Source organism: Lycorma delicatula, chromosome 3 (genome assembly GCF_047948215.1).
Source record: "Lycorma delicatula isolate Av1 chromosome 3, ASM4794821v1, whole genome shotgun sequence".
In the NCBI taxonomy this organism is placed as follows: Eukaryota; Metazoa; Arthropoda; class Insecta; order Hemiptera; family Fulgoridae; genus Lycorma; species Lycorma delicatula.
The window spans coordinates 63156917-63182472 of NC_134457.1; the positions used below are offsets into that span (position 1 = coordinate 63156917).

A 25556-nucleotide genomic window follows, 5' to 3' on the forward strand; every position below is an offset into this window, starting at 1 on the left:
AGCAAAGAGTGGCACACTGTGTCATCTCCTCAACCCAAAAAATGTCGAATGAGTAAATCAAAGATCAAAACCATGCTGATTTGCTTTTTTTGACAGTAGGGGTATCATGCATAAAGAATTTGTTCCTCCAGTACAAACTGCCAACCAAGTGTTTTACAAAGGTGTCCTTGAAAGGCTCAGGGTGTCCTTGAAAGGCTCAGGAAAAGAGTGATTCGTGTGAGACCAGCCACTGCAGACAAGTGGATGCTTCTTCATGACAATGCCCTGTGTCACACAGCCATTTCCATCAGGGAATTTTTGATCTCAAAACACATTCCCCCCTCACCACAACCCCCCTATACACCTGATTTGAGTCCTTGTGACTTTTTCCTTTTCCCGAAATTGAAATATGTCTTAAAAGGTCGTCATTTTGGAATTCTGGAGAACATTCAAAAGACTGTGACCGACCAGTTAAAAACCCTACCTGTTGAAGCCTTCCAGCGCTGCTACCAGGAGTGGGACAATGACTCCGCCAGTGTATAGCTTCCCAAGGGAACTACTTTGAAGCGGATAATAATGTTTGAAAAAAAATAAAAACTTTGGTAAGTAAAAAGTCTGTCTCATTACTTTTCTCACACACCTCGTAAGTGTAAGTCTTATACCTATCTAATACTATATGTTTTTTAAATTATTGTGATGTAACCTTCAACAAAATGAAAAAAAAGAAGAATAATCAGATGTTTCACCAAATCTGATGTGGACACCACATGACTGACTTACAGGCCTATTAAATTACATATATACGTTTTTTTTAAATGAAACGTATATACATTAAATTTTATTTCATTAATAACTTCTGATATTTTTTCATATTTTTTTTTTTTTATTGTTAATATTGAATTATTATTTATTGTATATATTTTTACAATCAAAGGTTAACAATTATTAATAAATCAATATATTTAAATTAAAAAAAAAAAAGTTGAAAAAAGGGAGATGAAGTCCGATTCAAACTAATGTGCCTTCTCCTATTATTCGTATGATCCAAATATTTCATTAATTAAAATTTCATTTGCCTATAACTATGAAACCAATGAAAATAAGTACCACTTATGATATGCTGTTGAAAAACTATCAATAAGGGCTTATTACAAATGCGAGATACAGACGTCACGCCGAAACTAGTCAAAATGGATTCAGGGATTGTCAAAATGGATATTTTCATTGAAATCTAAAAACTGAAATTTTTCGTGTTCATAATACTTCCTTTACTTTATACACGAAAGTAAAAAGAAGCAGGAAGCAAAACAAAAATAAGAAAGTAAGCAGAATCTTACTTTCTGAGCACGGCCCTCCCTTACACACCTTCATGACGGAGGGCCGCGGTTCTCCTCGACAAGCTGTTCCAGCTGGCTTTTTTGTTCCGTACCAAACACACTGAAGTATTCTGTATTTTACTCCTTGGGCATCACATGGAGCAGCACACTTAAAAAAAGATAACATAAAATTAATTTTTTAATTAAATAAAATTTCTAAAAGTTTTTTAGTAATTATCAGTCTGGTTTTAAGTGGCTAAAAAAATTTTTTTAAAACAACAATTTGAATTCCAGTGGCATTTTTTGCATGCAATGAAATTTATATATAACTTTAGGTAACTTCAACTGGGTTTACTTGTAGTAACGTTAAAAATAAATAATAAATAAACATATTGCGTAAGAATTAGAAGGGAAATAATTTTATAAATATAATCATCAGCTGATGGCAGCAAAATCTCTTCCATGTCAACAATAATTGAAATGTAGAGCAACAGATTTTTTTATAACCTCACTTTCATATTGTAGTAGCTAAACACATTTTTAATAAAATAAATAATAATTAATTACAGTTTGCAATGATGATGAAGAAACCATTTTATCATTCTAAAACTTCTAACATATTTTGACATGAAAATCACTGAATTTAAGAAAATATTTAATTTTATCACCTTTTTTACAAATGAGAAATTATAAATTACAAAAAAAAGTTGGAAATTTCTCAGTCTCCAGCAAAAGCTTAATATTTTAGAAAATCAGATCTGAAAGTTTACTTAACTATCTTATCTAATGTTAATTAAATTATCTAATTCATAGAGTCTGCATAAAATTTTATGATAAAATCAAATTTAAGATTAAATATTTCAAGAAAAGTATCTGTGACAGATATATCATAGTTTAAAAAAATTTCAGGAAAGGCAAAAAAATATATATCTAATTTTTAACCAGAGATAAAAAAGTGAAACATCACTGTTAGATAGGTTTCATATCAAAGTATTTACTTATAAAATTATAGATTTCTAGAATATTTCTATTTTCCAGTAATTTGAATTATATTTTGGATCTATCTGCTTTTGATTTGAAAAAGGGGATATATCTGGTTGTGATATGAAATATAGTGACTTATCTGGTTTTTTAAAGAAACATGATAAAAAAAAACAATTTATTAATTCTGTCACAATAATTATTATAAACAATCTGATGTGGGACCAGTATGACTTCTTTGTGTGCCTATTAAATTACATACACACATTTTTTTTTTTAAATAAAAAGTATATAAAATTTTATTTCATTAATAACTTCTGATATTTTTCCATATTTTTTTTATTATTGAATTATTATTAATCGTAAAACTTTTTTACAATCAGAGGTTAATAATTATTAATAAATCAATATATTTAAATTAAAAAAAAAGAAGATGAAGTCTGATTCAAACCAATGTGCCTTCTCCTTCTAAGGTCCAAATATTTCATTAATTAAAATTTCATTTGGCTGTAACTCTGGAACCAATGAAAATAAGTACCATTTACGATATATTGGTGAAAAGCTCTCAATCAGGCTTATCACTGTAGTTAAGAAAAAGTCTTAACTAATATGTTTTTGGATTTTGGGTTATTTTGGACACTTTTGGTTCATTTGATTGCAATCAAAATGGGAGGTGCACAACTAGATGTTACAGTACTCCTAAATCCAAAATTTCAACATCCTACGGCTAATTGTTTTTGCGTTATGAGAGGTACATACATAAGTATGTACAGACATCACACCAAAACTAGTCAAAATGGATTCAGGGATGAACAAAAAGGTTATTTCTGTTGAAATCTGAAAACAGAAATTTTTTGTGATAACAATATTTTCTTTACTTCATACAGGGATATAAAAATAATGAATATTTTATTTTTAACAACATACTGTATTTACTAAATTTTTTTTTGTCTTCAGTCATTTAACTGGTTTGATGCAGCTCTCCAAGATTTCCTATCTAGTGACAGTCGTTTCATTTCAGTATACCCCCTACATCCTACATCCCTAACAATTTGTTATACATATTCCAAACGTTGCCTGCCTGCACAATTTTTTCCATCTACATGTCCCTCCAATATTAAAGCGACTATTCCATGATGCCTTAATATCTAGCCTAGAAGTCTGTCTCTTCTTTTAACAATATTTTTCCAAATGCTTCTTTCTTCATTTATTTGCCGCAATACCTCTTTATTTGTCACTTTTTCCACCTATCTGATTTGTAACATTCTCCTATAGTACCACATTTCAAAAGTTTCTAATCTTTTCTTCTCAGGTTCTCCAATCGTCCAAGTTTCTCTTCCATATAAAGCTACGCTCCAAACATATACTTTCAAAAATGTTTTCCTGAAGTTTAAATTAATTTTTGATGCAAGCAAATTATATTTCTGACTGAAAGCTAGTTTCGCCTGTGCTATTCGACATTTTATATCGCTCCTACTTCATCCATCTTTAGTAATTCTACTTCCCAAATAACAAAATTCTTCTATCTCTGTAATCTTTTCTCTTCCTATTTTCATACTCAGTGGTCCATCTACATTTTTTCTAATATATTTCATTACTTTCATTTTGTTCTTGCTTATTTTCATGGGGTAGTTCTTACATAGGGCTTCATCCATGCCAATAGCTGTTTCTTCTAAATTTCTTTTACTATTGGCAAGAATTATTATATCATCAGCAAATCGTAGCATCTTTGTCTTTTCACCTTGCACTGTTACTTCGGATCTCAACTGTTCTTTAACATCATCTGCTAGTTCTATGTAAAGATTAAAAAGTAATGGGCATAGGGAACATCCTTGTTAGACTCCTTTTCTTATTACGGCTTCTTTCTTATGTTCTTTGATTGTTACTGTTGCAGTTTGGTTCCTGTAAATGTTAGCAATTGTTCTTCTATCTCTGTACTTGAACCCTAAATTTTTTAAAATGCTGAACATTTTATTCCAGTCTATGTTATCAAATGCCTTTTCTAAGTCTATAAATGCCAAGTATGTCTGTTTGTTTTTCTTTAATTTTCCTTCTACTTTTAATCTGAGCACTAAAATTGCTTCTCCTTTCCTATACTTTTCTTGATACCAAATTGGACTTCTAACACTTCTTCCACTCTCCTCTCAATTCTTCTGTACAGAATTCTAGTTAAGATTTTTGATGTGTGAGTAGTTAAGCTAATTGTTCCATATTCTTCACATTTATCTGCTCCTGCTTTCTTTGGTGTCATGACAATATCACGCATTTTGAAGTCTGACGGAACTTCCCCTTTTCCACAAATATTACACACCAATGTGTATAATCTATCAATCGCTTCCTCACCTGCACTGTACAGTAATTCTATAGGTATTCCGTCTATTCCAGGAGCCTTTCTGCCATTCAAATCTTTTAATGCTCTCTTAAATTCAGATCTCAGTATTGTTTCTCCCCTTTCATCCTCTTTGATTTCCTCTTCTTCCTCTATAACACCAGTTTCTAATTCATTTCCTTTGTATAACTCTTCATTATATTCCACCCACCTATCAACCTTTTCTTTTGTATTATAAATCTGTGTACCACCTTTGTTTAACAAATTATTAGGTTTTAATTTATGTACCACAAAATTCTCTTTAACTTTCCTGTATGCTCTGTCTATTTTACCAATGATCATTTCACTTTCCAATTCTGAATACTTTTCTTTAATCCACTCTTCTTTTGCTAATTTGCACTTCCTGTTTATAGTACTTTTTTTAAATGTCAATAGTTCCTTCCTCATCAATAGCATTCTTATACTTTCCAAATTCATCCATCAACTGCAATATATCCTTTGATATATTGCAGCTGGTGCAAAGCTGCTATATTGCAGAATATTTGGTGGAAAGAGGAAAACTCATTTTCCAAACCAAACCTTGCTAATTCCTACTACACCTACATTTAACCTACCCATTTCCCTCTTTAAATTTTCTAACCTACCAACCTTTTGTAGACTTCTAACATTCCATGATCCGACTCATATTATTTTAGTCTTTAATTTTCTGTTAACCCATTCCTTGGTAGTCCCCACCCAGAGATCCAAATGGGGGGACTAATTTTCCTTGGTAAAATATTCCGGAAGAGCACGCCCTGGTTGCGAAATGGCCTCCCCACCTCCAGTATGACAGGTCAGCCAGTTTTGATTTTATAATCCCTTATATGGATAAGGGATTCCTTATCCATAAGGGATTCCTTCTAACACGAAGGAAAAAACCCATTCTCCAACTCTTTATTAATCAGTTCAAGGATATCTCCAAATATTTTGCAAAAAGTCATTCACACAACGTCTCATCCTCCAAAACTCTCCAATTACACTTCTATCTACTGTCAAGTATAATTAAACCAAGAACTGCTTCATTCCTCTACCATAAAAGGTTGGCATCTAATCATTTATGCAATTCATATCCATAGTCTGCAACAACTGTCAGCATTTCACCCCGCCTGCTGGAGTAAGAACTTCCTGTACTAATTACATTACAATTTAGGTCACCAACCAGAACGACTCTCCTATGTGCCCAAGTCATCCTGACCTATGCCCTTAACAACTACTGAAAGAGCTAAGAGCTGCTGCCCTCTTTCAGGAATCATTCCTTAGTTTGGCTCTAAACAGATACCTCTCTGATATGGTTTTACCTTCGGGCCAGCTAGTGTGTATCATTGAGCACTCAAGCCCCCTCACCATCAGCAAGGTCTCATGATTCATAGAGGGGATTTTTAAAATAAAGTTTTAAATATGTGTACAGTTATTTTCTACAAAATTTTTGACATCCTTCAGGTGGAACTTTTGCATAATCTTCAACATTATCATCATTCCCCTGTCTTTCCAAGACTGTCTTAAAAACAGTCTTAATTAACATTTTAATGTTTTCCAATCATCACCAAAATGTTACATCAATAATTTATCAACATCCCCCTTTTTAAGCGAAGGTATTGGTACTCCTGACGGTATTATAGCAAGTGGAACAATATCTGTTATTTGTTTGCTTTTCTTACAAATATTTTGAAATTTTTTAACTGCAGTTTTATAATTTACTTCATATTTAACTGCAAAATTATCTTTTTATTTATTAAATTTAAAAAGAAATCTTTTGCCAATTAGTTAATCAGCCATTGACCAGGTGGTCTTAATATATCACTAACACTTGCCTTCTGATCGTAACTTATTCCAGCCAATGAAATTACTTTACCAAATTCAGGAAAAATTTCAGTGTATTTTTCAGGACTTATAATAGTTGGAATTTTATTTCTCTCTGTACAGCCAAAGATGTGGTCCGATGGGAGAAAGGAGTGGCCTACCACTGGAAAGAGGTACTCAATTTTTTTAACGTGACTGGGAGCATTTTGTTTTAGCGATGCAAATAACATTCCCATGACAAGATAATTTTTACTTTGTCCCCCACAACCATCTGCAGCAAGGTGAAAAATCTTTACAATCTCAGGAATGCTAATGATCATTAAGCAGTGATAAATTGCTGAGCTCACTTCATTTGAGAATTTGTGATATTCACCTTTGTCCCACTGGTACATCTAAATACATCCAACATTTACATTACATGTAAATGATTTTCAAGTAAACATTTTATTTATTAACACCTGATTTTTAAGCAGAGCTATCTATACTACTTTTAAAAGCATTGTATAGATTTTACTATTAAGTTACCTACATACTATTACTGGAGTTTTGATTTTTTTAAAGAAATTTTTTTATATTAAATAAATACCGCAACATTTGTCACTTACCAGCCTTTCTTTGTTTCTTATGAAGTTTTTTTAAATTCTTCTGTATGAACTTACATGATCTTTTCTTTAATTATAAAAAAATATCAGGTAACAAGACAACAAAATACTAACAGAAAGCTTATTTTCCTAAAAAAAAATATTAATAATAAATATTGAAACATTTTATTCAGAAGAAACAGAAATTATTACCACTTATTACTCACACTGCTGCTGCCATTACAATCATCATATTTGTTACAAACTGATATGGCATTTTCAATACCATTGTCTACTTTCCAGATCTCTTTTTCTTTCTTATTTACAAATTGGACTAGACATTTTTTCCATGGTTCTCCCATAATAAGACTTGCCACTTTATTCAGGAATTTCTTTATTTTAGAAATTTAAAGATTTTATTATTTTTTCTGACAAGCATTTCATTTGCCCAAACCAGTTACACACCATTAAATTGGAAGAGATATATGATAAAGTCAGTAGCACTATTTTTATTCTGTTTTTTTTAGCAATTTCATCAAAAATACATACATCAAATTAAAATTTTCTATAGAAGTTATTCAGGTTGCAGGAATAATAGGAAGCATTATCAGACCTTGATCAGAGCACCTTCAAGATATTTCAGCGTTTTATCAAGCCAAACTTAAAATGATTTAGAATTCATCTCATCATTGTACTTGCCACTTATATTTGATTAAAAAATCTACTCGGTTTTCTGGCTATGATTCTGCTACACTTCCAATTGGACTTACTTTTAACTGTTTTCCTTTGGTTGAAGGAACTTTATATTTACAATTGATAGACGAAACAACATGGTTGTTTTGCAAAATGGATTTCATCTTTCCAGACATAAGATGTTGTACTTCTATTATTGACACATATCTGGTTTCAATAATATTCAAAATCAATAATATTTAAAATTAAGACACTTTTAATACTTAAAAGGCTGTTTCTCTGAAGTTTGGTAAGTCTTAATCTTTGTTAACAGTTTAAAAGGTTGTCCATCTGAAGTTTTTGTCTTTGTAAACAGTTTGTTGTGCTCAGTCTATTGTTTTAATTTCATTGTTAATAAAATAAAATTATGCACTTTTCACCTGGTATAATTTCTATTATTATTTATAATTAATTAATTATCTTACCTTACATTATATTATTTTATAATTAATTATCTTATTATTAATAAGATAATTAATTATCTCTTAATATTTATAATTACTGTTATATTACTTTGAAAATTATTTATTACTCTGTAAACCGGAACTCTAGTTGTACCTATTGAAATAACTACCAACCAGTATTGGTCTTGAACAAATTGTATTACTTCTATTTTGGTCAAGAGGATGTCTGAATGTGATTTTAACTGTTATTTTATACACTTGAAATTATTTGCTTTTCTGAGCTACTTAAAGGCTTTACTTTTTGATGTGAAGTAAAATTATATATTTTCTCACTTCCTCAGCAGTTTCAGTAGATAACATTGTTGAGTTCTGGAAAGAACCTATTCAAAAATGTGCACTACAATATTACAAAAAATTAAAGATACAACAATTACAATGTTTACATGGCATAGCTAAAAATACATTACAAAAAAAACATACTACTACAATATTATAAAAAACAGGATGGAAAACATTAAAAACACAACAATAACACTTTAACTATAATTAATTTACAACATATAAAAATTATTCACAATCTAAATTACAAACAATTTGCACAACTGTAGATAACAAACTGACCTAATGTGACAACAGAGAATCAAAGAACTTATGATGTCCTTGGAGATAATATCCTTGGATTAGGCATGCTCATTAACATTATCACAGGAACTGTTTATACATTGCCTCACAATCGAGTGAATAATTGATTTTAAATCAATCACTGTTCATTTTAAATTACATTAATATAAGATAATTACTAACCTCAGACCATTCACCAACTTTCCAAGTACCCTTGCATTTATCATTGTAACATTCTTGCCTCTGGGTTGGTTTTTCAGCTTCGTTACAAAATCGTATATCCAAAGTACTTCCATTAGCTGCTTGACATATAACATCCCTTCTCTGCATAGCTGTAAGAAATATACAATGTTATGGATAAACATTAGTCATTATTTTCTATAACTGTAAAGAAATCTTAATACAGTACATTAATAAAGGCTATTGATTGAAAACATTAAACCATTGCTTTAGAGTATAGGATAACCAAGTTAAGAAATAGCTTAGAATATTACAATTACCACTAAAAAGTCAAATTCAAATTTAACTCTATTGGAATGTACAACCATAAATTAACATGCTGAATGAAGACAACTGACTATGAATTATGAAGTTATTTTTTTTGTAAGGTAGATGTTTGAAAACATAAACAACAGTTAGGCTAACAACTAGCTGCTGAAACCAGCAGCAGCCTTTAAAAAAATAACCATTTATTCTATACTGCTTTAATGTTAGTTTAATCAAGCAAATTAAGGTTTTTTTTTATTTTATGCCTTATCCTGTCTTTATGTTTGTTTCAAGTTCCATGAACAGAAATTTTATTTAATATTATTTTATATTAAATCTTTCAGTTTCATATTAAACATTAATTTAACATTTAATGAAAAACATAATTTAACATGTAAAACTACATGTTTTCAAGTGAACAAATAAAATTTTTAAATTATTTCAAAAAGAAACATTTCTGTTCTAAAAGAAGTAACAGAATATCCATAATAAAAAAATTTGATTTAATGAATATAATATACACTATCATCAATAACTGGTAAAGAAATGTTTCTTGTTTCTATGTTTAAAATATAATGTATTATGGAAGGGTTTAATGTTCTGAATTCAATTTTTTCCTCCTATTGTTAAACGTCCCTATTTTTGTTATTAAAAAAAACCAAAAAAAACCACTGAATTAGTTAAGGGTTTAATTGTGAATATTAAAAAATTTCTCAGAAGTACCTCTGCAAAACTGACAAATCATTTGGAAGCATTATTAATATCAATCGAGATTAGTTAGATCAATCTGTATTTTATTTCTATATTAAGGATGCTTACTTAGGAATTGCTGACCTGAGGTTGAACATAATGAACTCTGGAACAGTAACTGATTTTACAACTTGTGAGAAAGTACTGCACATTCTCAAGGTTAAGAAAAAGAAGAAGAAAGTCATGGTCAGGCTATTATAGATTTGGCTTTCAACTCAAATAAATATAAAGTTTTAAAAGACTGTTTGCTATGAACTTTATTTAATTTATCGACACTTTTTATACAAATAACTTTATCTAAGTTTAAATATTTTACTCTATTTAATTTGCTCTAGTTAATTTGTGAATTGGAAACAGTGAAAATGAATATTCTGAAAAAAATATTTTTTTGTGGTTCATTAATTATTATTTATTGTCAAAAATTTATAGTCCATACAATAAAAAAACAAAGAATGCATTCAATTGTAAACAAGGGACAACTAGTAAATATCTAATGGAATTTCACACCATAAAATCCTTTCAATGCAAAATGTTGATATGCAATTTTATACCAGATTTTTTTTATTTCCTCAAATAAGATTTAATTTGAATAAGTTAACTAATGTTATTTTTTATAATACTAAAAACCCAATATTTAAAATTAAATAATAGAACCTGTATTCCATGTGAAGCAACGAGATTCAGGACAAGGCGTCCATTCACTGGGCTGCCAGTGTGGACAAACTTCATCACCGCATTTCTGAATAGTAGATGGAGTTGGTAAACCGGCATCTACACAAAGGTTACTGTCTACACTTTGTGTTGTGTTATGTAATCTGACCATACAATGTGCAGCCCGCATCTAAAAAACATAATACTGATGTAACACAATATATATTTTTTTTATATCAAAAAAGTATGAGAAAACTCTTTACAAGTATTTCCATTTCTTAAAAAAACTTATGATGAATTTTTTGTTACATGTTATAACTATTAACGATTGTAGGCAAATTGAAATGTTTAAAAGTCACTCCTGAAAATGCTGCAGCTGTTCAAAAGAATAACCAAAACCACAGGATTATAAATTCCTAGTTAACCTGGTATAGGCCAGACTTATTCGGAGCAACAGTTTAATAATTAAATTATAATAAACATATACTGCTTCTTGTAAAACACTTGGCAAGTTGGATTTAGATAATTATCACTGTTTGCATATATACAAACATTGCCTGGATACAGGGTATCCAGGCTAAAGATATCAAAAAGAAATGGTCTATAATTAGAAAACATGTCACTGCAATCTCTCTTAAATGTAGGCTCAATCAACAGGAAATAACTCCAAGATCTTTTCTGTATATTCTCAAGGTCAACGGAATACATAAACCAACTCACAATACAGTTGTAGTCAGTTGAGATGTGGACCCCCATAAAAGAAGGTACAGCAGTGTGTGCTTTGGTTAGTAGAGTTTTAATTAGTTATGCATGTTCAATGATGTGTACTAAGTGAATGAAATATCAATCCTCCTACATCCACTTCTATTTTTCAGTGGGATATGACTTTCAGAGAGACTGGAAGCTTGGTTTCATAAAGTAGAAATCATCCAAAATTTCAGTTAGTGATGAGACTGTGGATTGTGTACGCAATGCATTCACTGCCAGTCCTGGAAAGTCAATTAGGCAAAATAGTTACAAACTGCAAATTCCTTGTTCTGCTGTTCATGAAATTGTTCATAAGCGACTCTGTTTGCGAGCGTACAGGTAACAACTCCTTCATCACATTAAACCAAATGATCACGCCTACAATATCAGTCTACTGCAAAGGTAATGTAATGTGTTGAAAACAATCATAATTATGTTCATACGTTGTTATTTAGTGATGAGGCAATCTTTCATACATGTGGGAAAGTTAACAAATATAATGGACGTATTTGGGGTAATAGAAAATACAATACAATTGAAAATAAAAGGGACACACCGAAGTTAATGTCTACTTACGTATGCACAAAAATGGTGTCATTGGTTCATTTTTTTTCATAGAGCCCACTGTGACAGGACAAACATACATACTCAAATTCTGTTCCTTAGATTTTTGCAGGCTTCAGCATTCAACAAGACGGTACTTCACCATGCTTTCTTTGAGATGTTACCATGTTCTTGAAAACACTTTCCCGGATGTTGGATTGGATGAGGAGATCCAACTGCATGGGCACCTAGATATCACTCCTTTGGATTTTTTTTGCTTGAGGATTTATTAAAAGTTGTGTCTACCAAAGAAAAGTTCATGATATGGACAATTTAAAACAGTGAATTGTTGAAGCTACTGGTCTAATAACACCACCAATGCACCTAAGCACCTGGAAAGAGTTAGATTATTGTCTAGACATCTACAAAGATACAAAATAAAACACACATTGAACTTGACTAACCTACATTAAAGTTTGGTGAGTCACTGAGTTTAATATAAAAAAAAACACTGTTAAATTATTTTATGGTTCTTTTAATATAAGCTAACTTTCGGACTCCTTTAACCCAGACACCCTGTAAATATATACAAATACACTGTAGATATATGTATATTTATATGTACAGTATATGGATTAAGATGTTATTGTAAACTATAATAAAAAAAATAATGTCAATAAAACAGATCAAGTTAAGGTAAATAAAGAGTACAGCTAATTAATTATCATTTTAGGTTTGTAACTGTGAGAATATTTGAGAGGGAAAATAATAGAGTCTTAAAAAATTAAAGTGGAACTAAATTCCCTTTTTTTAGGTGAGAAAACAATGAGCCATGTCATTTGCTGTACTGATGGTTTGGCATGAACCTAAGGTCTACTTCACTGACTTGCTACTTTTGTATGAAAAATATATTTGGATTTTCATTAAAAAATAGAAAGTTCATTAAATATCCTCAGCTCTAAAGCCAGTACCAAACGGAGAGGAATTACCTGTACCTGTATCACATCTAATCCGACATTGTTAGAAGAACAATTTGAAAATGAAGCAGATGATGTAGAGGAGTTTGAAGAATCTTTTCCTATATTTGATGAGAAACCTCCTCATTTAATTCAGCAACATGAACTTAATGATTTAGTTTGTGATTTAAAGTTATCAAAGCATCAAGCTGAACTTCTAGGGTCTAGACTGCAACAGTGGAATCTTTTAGCAGAAAAAAAAGTTATTACTTTTGGAACATGAAATAAAACTCTTTCAGCTTATTTTACTATGAAAAATTCATTGTGCGTTTGAACTGATATCGATGGCCTGATGAAAGAGTTTGGAATTCAGCATATTCCTGAAGAATGGCGTCTTTTTATTGACTCATCTAAAGTTAGCATGAAAGCAGTTTTACTGCATAATGGTAACAAAACAGCCATCCATTCCATTAGCTCATGCAGTCAACATGAAAGAAATCAATATTAGAAGCAATAAAATACAAAGTGCATGTGTGGCAAGTTTGCAGTGGTCTGAAAGTTGTTGCGTTACTTCTTGATTTACTTGATGGATTTATGAAATACTATGGTTTTTTTTGTCTTTGGGATAGTTGTGATACAAAAAGTCATTACCAAATATAGAACTGGAGATTATGGCAAAACTTTGTGGTGGTGAAAAAAATGGATAGCATTTAATATTAACTGAAAATTGTAAAATCATACTGCCACCACTTGACATAAAACTTGAACTCATGAAAATTTTGTAGAGGTACTAGACAAAGATAGGTAAGGATTTAAAAATAAGTTTTCCTAAATTGAGAGATGGTAAGCTGAAGTAGGGTAAATTTATTGGTCCACAAATCAAGAAACTGCTTAAGGAGTCAACTTTTGATGATAAACTTCACAAAAGTGAACTAGCTGCATGGAAGTCCTTCAAGGATGTTTTTGGTGGTTTTTTAGCCAAGGGAAAAGATGAAAAGTATGTTTTTTTGGTTAATAAGCTGTTATAAAACTACAAAAGTTAGAATGTAGGATGTCATTAAAAATTCATTTCCTACATTACCATCTAGACTTTTTTCCAAAAATTTTAGTTCTATCAGCAAAGAGCAAGGAGAGCGTTTCCATCAGGATATTTTGACCAAGAAGCACTGGTACCAAGGAAGATGGGATTCTGGAATGATGGGTGACTATTGCTGGTTTTTGTTTAGAGAAACTGATCAAACACTGTATAAGTGAAAAGGTTTAACAACATATTTTAAAAATTAAAGGTAAGAAGACAATTCCAATGATTAAAACTTTTAAAAAGTGTTATTTTAAAGACATTTCCAATGATTTAGACTTTTAGAAACTGTTATTTTAAAACTGTATTAATGTATTTCTATTTATCTGTATTTGAATAAATAAAAATTAGTTGATTTAAACAAATTTTAAATGAATAAATAAATTTTTTTTTAAATACTGATTTCACAGTGATTATGCATTTATTGGTAAACAAATCATATGTATCTAAAAACATGATGCATTACACAAATTCTGGTAACAGTTATGAATTCAGCCCTCAAAAATTAGTTAAAATCATCATTTATGATTCCAGATACACGAAAAAATCTTTTATTGTTGACTAGTGATAATTAATATGTACTCCTTTATTTTTAATCACTTCATGTACATGATTTGGCATTGATTCAAACGTTTGCTACACTTATTTTTGATTTCTTCATCATGAAACCATACCTATATTGTTGTTATAATGAAGTGAACTTTTGTGATACAATTTATTTTTGAGAGTCGTTTTTCACTATTGCTCAAAGATTTTCAATTGGGTTTAAGTCTAAATAGTTGTACTTAATTAATACACAGTAACCATTGGTTTGTGCTATTCATTTTAATAGAATAATCCATTTTTTTCTAGGAGGTGGATTTAAGGAGTAGATATGATGGCCTTACATATTATGTTGAGCCATGAATTTATTAAGCTTAGATATCAATTTTGGAACAAATTGTTTGACTTTTTTAGATAGCATGTAGATTGATATTTGGAAAATTTAAAACATTAACTTACCCTTGTGTCTATTTTTATGAGTGTGCAAGTTTTGCTAAAAATAATAGATATTTTCTTAAAAAATAACACTGTCAACTTCTATATCAGATAACAGAACTTTTTTCATATAGCTCAACTTGAGCTCAACATGTAGCTCAAGTAAGTTATCATGACTTCGGCTTACAAGCAAGGCCTTTTTTGGCATTTTCAATAAACTACTGAACTATTTAAAAAGATCTTCCTGGAAATTTATTTAAAATACAACTTAAAAGATTTTTTTTATAGTAACAATGCTACTCTATCAATGAATTTTTAAATAATTCTTATAAAAAAAAAAAAAAAATTATAAAATTTCTGCTTCCTTCAGTGTGAACATAAATAGCTTTCATTAGCCTTCTAAATTATAAATTATTTTGCAGTTATTTTTTATATTTAGTACTTCATGTATCTTGATTTACCTTGACATTATTTCAAGTATTTGTATTTTAGATAATTAATATTAATTAAGTCCATATGGACTTTATCACATCTATTTTTTACTGTATAATTAATTGTATATTCTGTGATAATCCTCTGATCAAAATTTTATCATGGTTTCCCTTGATTCATCCTAGTAAATGGCTAAGGAGTTCCTTTCTTTATCTATGGAATAGATATGCTATTCCATAGATAAAGACATGACCTATATAATGCATTATTATGTACAAATCCAGAATAAAAGATTTTTTGTATGATCGTGTAAACTACGTTCCTAGAGAATATGATCTTACCATCATTGTAGTTTTATTTTTTATAACACCTAAGAACTTCATGAGTGGTGACTGTTCTGCAGTATTACTACTTACAATATATTAAAACTTTCTTGTTTATATGTTCAAAATGTATTAATTGATCTGTGATAGTTTTCCTTTTACTTTGAATCTGTCTTCTTTGGCTTGCCCATATGCTAACACAATCAATGATTTTCTTTTTGTTAAAAAATACAACATTTTTTGTTAAAACGTTTAGTGTTTATTCTACTGTTAATAATCATTTGAAAACTACTACTTCATCTTTGGAAGCTAATTGTGAATTTAGTCATGGGATAAGAAAAGTACATTATTGTCCATATTTAAATGATCATCTATTTAAGATTATTTTTTAATTTTAGAGACAAGAAAAACTGTGGGGAAAAATTTCATTACATTTTGAAAAAAATTTATTCAAAAAATATAGTGTTTCAATTTAATCACCCCAGGTGATTTTCTCATGAACTACGCACAACACAAAAAAATGTCCTAAAGAAAAGTTACTCAGATTAGAGGGACACCTTGTATTTGACCTTGAACTTGACCTTATTTCAAAGTTAACATGATTTTTCTAATGGAATGATCTATTTTCGACCCCACCAATGAAAAGAGAGAAGATTTTACATTGAAGTATGTGGTTGCACATAAGACCTTGGACCTTTTTTGAATGTCATATGGCTACCATCAGAGGTAGTACTATTCAATAGTGTAAAGTCATTTTTATGCTCTTTCCCATAGTTTGTGAAATAAATGACCTGGATTATAAATATTCCTAGAATATTAAATGACCTTCAAAAACGTGTAACTTGTATAACATAATCACCTGTATAAGAATACCTCTGGTGGTTAGGCATATGATCTTAAAAAAATCCAGTCATATGTGTGACCGCATATTTCAATGTAAAATTTTCTGGTCTTTTCATTTGTGGGGTCAAAAATTAATCATTCTATTTGACAAAATTGTGTTAACTTTGAAATAAGAACAAGGTCAAGTTCAAATACAAGGTCACTTTGATATGTACCCCTTCAATCTCAGTAACTTTTGTTTAGGTCATTTTTTTTTGTATTGTGCATAGTTTATGAGAAAATCAACTGGGGCAAATAAATAAATAAATAGTTTGTGTGAGGTAGGAGGCCAGTCAGATTTAAATTGAAATGATCTCCACTTTTTAAATATTTAGGTAAAAATTTAAAGCCATTTTACTAAAAAGATTCTCAATGACGCCATCATAAAACAAACACTTGTTTCAACTTTCGTACTACCATAACTAAAATTCTTAACAAATTAAGTAGTTATAATTAATTATAGTTAAATTTAAAAAGTTATATATTCTTCATATTGCTAAAAATGTATTGTACATGAAATAATAATCTGCAATAAAAGAAACAACTAAAAAACATAAACAGTTACTGATAACCCATATTCTTTTATCTGATGGTAAGAGTCTTATATTGCATGTAGTGTGATAAAAAGAGCATCCCACCTTGAATGACAAAAATAAAAATACTAAACTTATTTAGATCAATGTCTTGTCCTCTTCAAAGTAGACCCCTTCTGATGTAACACACTTATCCCACTGATGTTTCCATTGTTGGAAGCATTTTTTAGTCATTTTTATTGAACACGATTAGTCTTTTAGAAATTCTTTTGGTCTCTTCTCTACCTGTAAAACTCTTTCTTATAGTGGAATTTAAATTTAGGAAAGAGCCAAAAATTGCAGGGAGCCAATTTTGCTCCTTGCTGTGGTGAGCAAAAAGCCTGCTGAAAATGTCCACTCCTGAGTTTTGCCAAAAATCTTTGGATAAGTTGTGATGCGTGGGTGGAGCACTGTAGTAATGAATTTCCAAATCATCATGTTCCCAAAGTTATGGTCTCTTGGGTGGAACAGCATCTGAGTTATGTATTACTCTTTACTGACAGTTTGTTTTTGAGAAACATACTCATGATGAACCATGCCTCGATACTGAAAAAAGGCTGTCACCATAACCTTCCCATAGCTTTGTGATTGCCTAACTTTCTTTTGCCACAGAGAACTGGGGAATTTTCCAATGGGATAACTGTACCTTTATCTACAAATTTTACTGCTACACACCACATCCAGAGATCTTCCTTTAAAATCAATTCCACTGAGCTAAATGAAATTCCTACTTCATCTTTAAGCTTTTTAATTATTATTCAATGATCATTCATCACCATCTCTCAAATTTGATCCATTTTTTGGGGGGATTTTTGTTGATGGATGATCTGCCAGAGTGTCTGTCACTTTTGTCAGATGTTCATCCAACTTGGAAATGGTGATACACTGTTTAATTTGTGTAGCAGCCATAGCTTGATCACAAAACCTGTTTCAATTTTCCTTACTGTCACTTTGTCAATTTCATGATGGTTCTCCCCCTGCACTATAAATAGTTATTGCAATAAAAAATAAGGTCAGATATTTTTTGATCACACCTCATATGATGACTGATTTTTATACTAATAATCTAATTTGTGATTTCACAATATAGAATTTGCTTCTGTGGGTTAAATACAAAGAGTGCTTGAGCCTCATTAGTGCCATCACCAGCATTTAGTAATAGTAATAAGTATCAGACAGGTGTGATATAGAACAGGAGAACAAATTTCTTGATTGCTCAGCAACATTTACAAAATTTATAAAATTACCTGAAATCCATTTCCTCCACATGTCTGTGAACACTGAGACCAGTCAGTAATAACCCATTCAAATTTAAGATTATCTGGAGAACCTGTAAAAAATACAAATTTTATAAAAAACACAGATATTTCAATTTCAATATTCTATACCAGGTGGTTTATTTTTATAAAATTTATACATATATTAATGAATTTATAGTTTGGCATCCTATCAGTACATAATAAAATATACAAATAAAATAAAAAACATCCCTTACTGCTTATTCCTTTAAAATTTCTCTAATATTTTTATAAATAATTATATTCTGTTTCTAAAATGTAATTTTTTGCTATACTATTTATTACATATTTAGTTTTCATCAAGACAATGTGTAATATGATGACACTCATCTGCTTAACACTGTCATGTATTTTTAAGAGATGACTGATGATTTTTGAAAAACAGTGAAAGGACACATTAGGTAAGTGTCATTACATTACCTACTGTTTTGTGGTAAATAAATACTTGAATAGTAAATTGTATGCAGCATTAAATAAGACAGTGAATGGGTTAATGTGTTTAACATTATAGGCATCAATATGGTTTTTAATATATTTATATTAAAAAGAATAATCTTTGAATATTATGTTTCATTTATATATATATATAATCGAATAAGATTATTTGTTAAACTTTTATCTTTTTTATTTACTAATAGCAAATCATCAGCAACATAATTTATTTCACAAGTCAAGTTTTTATCGTTTTTATGTTTTAAGAAAAATGTTGTTTAATAAATCAAAAATTTCAATAGAATATTAAAATATATAAATAAATAAAATACTATGAATGAACAATTAGGAAAAAATATTTTGTTTGTAATGTTCTCAATAAATATATTGTAGTTTGGTGCTACTAAACTAATGTATGGGTGAATTTTTTTTAATTGAAATCTTTTGAGTTCATTGTCATTTGTTAAGTTGGACAGGATTCACTAAAGTATACAATAATTAACTTTGAAAAGTAAGTTAATTATTATGAAAACATAATAAACCAGTCCTAGAGGTTTATATTTTATGAGATTATATTTAGGTGGAATAACTTTGAGGATGTGTATATATCAGGTCAATAGTATCTTTATGTCATGGCAAGACATGACACAGAAATTAGTCCTAAAAACGATTAAGTCATTTTCAAGAATAACACGTTCCTTTGCCAGGCTTTTTATGGAAAGTAAAAGGTATAAAAGCTTTAATTCCTGTTATCTTCTTTACTGAACTGAATATAAATAACTAAATGCCAAGTCCAGCAGCATATTGGTAATACAGTATTAACCTGAAAAGTGCTGCCTTCATCTTATTCAGATTTAATTATAAAATGGACATAATTACTTTTTAGAGAGAGAGAGAGTGAGAGAGACAGGGAGCAATCCTGATAGGTGAATCTTATACTTGGGTGTTTTATACACATTACAGGTGAAAAAGATTTAGACAGATGTGTAAAATAAAAATGTATAGTTCTTTTTCAGTCAAGAAACTGCATTGTATACATTACTTCTACATAATGTTGGTTTTATGGGAAAATTACAATGATTGTAAGCATATAAAATGCACATTTGTGCACTATACTTGTATTAATTTGGTCTCAACTGTATGTGAGCATCAAAGAAGAAAATTACTAATTAATGTCTAGGTCTTTCACCCTCATTTTAGATCAATTCACTTAGGCTTGGTCCAAAACAATCCTGAATAACAAATTTTATTTAGTTTATGTTTAACAACACTAATAAAAACAATAAATTTTATTATAACCATAGATTAATTATCACATAAAAAAAAATCACATTTCACAATGGGATGCATAACATGCATCCACAACTACAATTATACAAATATAATTGTAGCTATACTCAAACCTAGTAATTGTATAATGATTTAATTTGTATAATTATACAAATGCAATTAAATTTAATTTAGTTAAAATTCAGTCTTTCCTCTTTGGCTTTATAAAACCCTTTTAAAACAATATGCTATATATTTGGGAACTCTCAATTTTCAGAGTACATTATACTAAACAAAAAATAAACTTCAGTTTTTTTATTTATTTATTTCAAACAAATGAACAAATAAGGTCATAACAGTAAATTTCATGTCAGTAAACAAGCAAATCTCATGAATTAAATTTTTAAGAAACATTAAAAACTTAAGTATAAAATTAGCTAAAACATATAAAAGTTTTTAAATAAAGTTATTAACTGAATTTAAATATAAAGAAACTTTTAGCAAAGAACTGAACATGTTAATTGCATGTATTGATGACATTCATACAATGAATGTCAATACGTGCAATTTTGTAGAAATTTGTGATGGCTTGGCCTGCAAATGGTAGTATACAAAATTATTTATGAAATATTATCTGGAGTTCTAAGTAACTGAATTAAATCACTGACATCAACATACAAAAACAGTATTTACTATCAAGAAACAATTTTATTAAAAAAATTCATATCATACCTTTTCCTAAAATAACAATCGGTCCAAGAGGATCTTCAGTTGTTAAGTCTTCTTCATCTTCATCACCATAATCATGTAAAGTGGAAGGTGGTGGTAGTGCTTCCTCCATCACCATCCGATGACCGCGTGAATTCCCAAATGACTGGAACGGCCAGAGTTTCTACTTTTTTCATTATTATGGCACTTGCTTTCAAAGCTTAGCAATCAATATATAATACTACAAATACTCTAAAGCACCAAAAACAAAAAAATCAGCAACAACAGCAGCAGCTCCTGTATGGAATAGATATAAGTTAATAACATAGCCTACATAATAAAAGCAATCTCATTTTGATCTCCAATAACTTTCAGCAACAAGAAAAGTAGTAGCAGCAATTATAGCATCAGCAACAGCAGCAGCTTTTATCATGATTTAAACATCCACTATGTAAGTATTTATAATAAAGTAATATTCAACGACAGTACATTTAGAATTAAGCTAAATAAATAACAATTATACTGTTCTCACAATTAATCTAAAAAAAAAGAAGAATAAGATAATAATGTTTCCTAACTAACTAATTTGAACTTTTAGAAAATTAATATCAAATTCTGCACTTAAAAATTATTATTATTATTATTATTATTAAAAGTAACCAATAAAAGCTGAAAGGCTATCAGGCAAACACCTTAAGATTTGTAGATAAATAATATTGAAGGTTTGTCAAACTCAATTATATTAATAAAGTAATAGCTTTAAAGCAAAACCATATTATTTACAGAAGGCTACTAATGTGTCTGAGTCAATAGAATTATCATTAACAACATAAATGTGTTAGATGGACCTGATTCTATTAAGATAAGATGAATATTTTCATGAAAATGAATATTATAAATTCCAATGTAATTTTGATTATAAAATGACCTCAATTAAAAATAATTAATAAAATGTACTAATGATGCTATTACGTTTTTATTTTATGGTATTTGAAAAGAGGTGGTAGTGCTTAAACAAACCCTTAATATTTTGATAAATATCCCAGCTCTGGCTTGCTCCTCCGCACTTAATTTTGAAACTGAATGCTGATGCACTGATTTATTAATTATTTATCATATCACCCATGCTATTAAACATTACTGGTGTAATTAATTAAACATAAAATTTAATTATTAAGTGTAGTTAAGCAATCTAATCTAATTTTAGAAAAAGGTTAGTAATTTATAAAAAATATTCCCTAATTCACTTCATACATCCCTGGACTTACCTTATTTTCTATAGAAAGAAAATATTCTGGTAATTCCAAGGGAGATTAGACATACTGTTATATTAATCTCTGATAAAAAGTTAAATATAATTACAAAAAGTGAATGTATTGGAATAATTTGTAACTCCCAGTGCACATAGTATTCACTTAACGTACTTCAATTTATGGCTTTTTGCATTAACAATGAAGCCTTAATAATTTTATCGGAATGGATTGAGCCAACTAATTAACTGTCAGTTGTCAAATGTTTGAATCTGTGAATTGTCAGATCCACATCTACTTTATTTATAGATGGTGTAAAAAATAAATGATAAATATAATGTAATTTTATTAACTAAAATCAAAAAATGACAAAAATTACTCTCAATGTTATAGAATTCTCAAAGAAAACAAAATATTTGAAGCCAGTTTATGTGAATATTGTGATGTCAGTGCATTGTGCATCTGTTACATGCATGGAAATATGAGTTAAAGTTGATATGAAAAATTGAATCTACTTTATTTATTCAGTTGAATTTAGTTTATACAAGGTAATTTATCTTTGTACATAAGTAACCTTTTATTTATATTTAAATTCTATTAAATAAACCAACTAGTATATGGAAATATGACATATCTTATCTTAATTTTTCATGACAGTACTTTAATCAAGTTCAAATTTTTCATGATAGCACTTTGAATTATTTCAATCATGTCTGACGGAGAAGGAATCCAGCGAAAGTACTGTCATGAAAAATTAAGGTAAGAAATGTCTCATCTCAATATTCTGTACTAAGTGGTTTATTTAATAGAATTTAAATATAATTTAACAGTCAGAGGAATAATATGAATCCTAAAAGATTAATTTCAGTAAAATAACAATAAAGCATTCTTTTATCTCAAACTTACAAATCTTAATAAAAATTTTCTTTAGCAGTAACATTCCTTTATAAAGATCTTTTAATTTTGTTATACTAATAAAATAAAACTTTTAGGAAATTAAGACACATTGCTTCAAATTAATTTCATTGATTGAGAAAAAACAAAATCTTATAATTTTAGTTTATTAAAATACTAGTGTTGATTTTAGAATATTGCAAGTAATTAAATAATAAAAGCTTCTGGAGTAAAATAAGTTTTTAGTTTTCCACACATAGCTATTTGCTAACAATGAGAAAAGAAAACCATGAAGGAACTTTACACTCAGACTCGCTCACACAAATAAAACAAAACTAGAAAAAGGATTGTAGACCGTAACTATTCATCAACAAATTCAATAAATATTTCATAGGAAAAGTAGACTTTTTCTATTCTGTCAATTAATTAATTATATTATATCTAAACTGTCTACAATTAAAGGAAATCAATATGTTGTAAACTTTTAATTACCCATTTCAGAAACTGGAAACATACTGCATAAGAAAGAGTACAAAACTCTTATTAAACTATATTTATGTTCTAGGATTGAGGGGTTTTAAGTCTGTACATAATAAAAATTTCAGATATTAGGATTATTATTAGTTATTAAACAGGAAATACTGATTAGCAGAAGTCTTAGTGAAAAAGCATTCTTAAGTTTAAATATAACATATTTGTGAGTTTAAAATTTTTGTGTCCTATTCAACTAATTCCTAAAGATTTTTTATATTCTTAAAATGATCTTTTTCATACAAAATCAAAAATTGCTTCTAAACAGCTAAAAGACTTTTGATAGTGTCTGTAACCAAACTGATTTAGTGGTGCACCACTAAATTTTTATTACCCCATGTTTCAGTTATATAATCACCCCTTGCTTTATGAGTTCCTAAGAAACACTATGATTTTAAAAAACTACAAATGAAGAAAACTTGTACATATCTAAATCTGGTAATCTCTGCAAGCCATAAAGAACTTAAAAGTTAAACATTAAAGTGCTAACCTTAAACTAATATTCTATGTGAAAAAATAAATTACTTAATAAAAGCTCTTCTTTATTTTGTATATATAGATGTATGCCAAAAAGTTAAAAAGAAAAAGAAAAAATAATATAAAACAAGAATTCTACACCAGCAGAAATGAACGAACCAATAAATGTCACTTATTTAATTATTTTGAATTAAAAGTTATGATTTAACTTACTAAACAGAAAAAACACTAAAAAATCCAGCTACATTATTTTAATATTAATACTGAACATTTACTAAGAGTCAAATAATACATTAACGTTTAAAAATTACTCTAAAAAAGCATAGTCATATCAAAATCATAGATTAGTATAGTAAAAAATTTGAATAAGTCTAAGACATAGTAAAGTTAATACAGTTATAAAAAGGATGTAGATTAAGTAAATAAAGAAAATAAATCTTTCTCCATTTTAACCACACTATGACTGGAGTAACCAACAAATAAAAATAAAATGAAGTACTATTTTTGTTAATACATGCTACAAATTTTAACAAAAGGGTAGGATACTAATCATTTATTTTATACAAATTTGTTTCTATGCTTTTATATTTGTTGTGAATCCTAAATATCTTGTCTTTTTAAAATATGTTAAAAAATAAGAACTAATTTTTCTCTAAAAAAAAACACAATCAGGGACATCCACATAAAATTAAATCTGCAACTTGTAGAAATACAATTATTACGTCTGTATTTACATGTACACATTAAAAAAAACTACTCCTAATCATGTTTAATTTTGATCATCTACAGTTCATAAGTATTGTTTTGACAAGTAGAACTTAATCTTTATTTCACTCTCTTTTATTTTACTGATATTACTTCATGTAAAATATAACATGTTATACAGAATAATAAAAATATGTTATGATATATTACAGAATCTTTTATTTATTCTGGAATTATCAGGCTGTAGGGGGCAAAGGTTTTTACCTTTTCATTCAGAAGCTGTAACAATTATAATTTCTTAATTAACATGATTATATATAATTACATAATTAATATATTGTGCATTCTAATCAAAAGATATACTGAGGATAGCAACTACAGTAGTCTTTGTTTAAGTAATACATAGTGGTTGTATTTAGCCACTAGGTTGGTAAGCCATTTACAAAAAAATGCATTAAATGGTGAGGTTAAGCAACCCCTACCATCTTTTGTTCTTAGGACCCTAAAACGTAAATTTAAATTGTATGAAATTGGAAATACATCAGTATTCACCATCTGTTGAAACATCAAACTATGTGGTGATGTTCGTAAGATGTGCAATTTGCAAACATTGTTTTACAATAAAGCAATTAACTTTATATTTATATACTTTTTTTAAATATTTTACAACTGGAGAGATTTTTTCACATTTTTAACACTAAAGAAATATTTAAATCTCTTTCAAAACAAAAAATACTAACTGTGGCTGAGACAAGAAACATTTTAAAAATATTTAAAAATTTTTTTTATAGCATACATGGCATGAATAGAAT

The 25556-nt window shown here is 28.9% G+C and overlaps 1 protein-coding gene across 1 annotated transcript in view; it reads right to left on the bottom strand.

Moving 5' to 3' along the window:
- nolo (ADAMTS-like no long nerve cord) overlaps positions 1-25556 on the bottom strand; it is a 680775-nt gene that overhangs the window by 25855 nt on the left and 629364 nt on the right. The window contains exons 20-24 of the mRNA XM_075359132.1: positions 20912-21071; positions 18428-18510; positions 10673-10859; positions 8966-9114; positions 1317-1464 (exon numbers count right to left, since the gene is read on the bottom strand). Coding sequence (XP_075215247.1) covers positions 1317-1464; positions 8966-9114; positions 10673-10859; positions 18428-18510; positions 20912-21071 — 727 coding nt within the window. The remainder of the gene's footprint in view (positions 1-1316; positions 1465-8965; positions 9115-10672; positions 10860-18427; positions 18511-20911; positions 21072-25556) is intronic.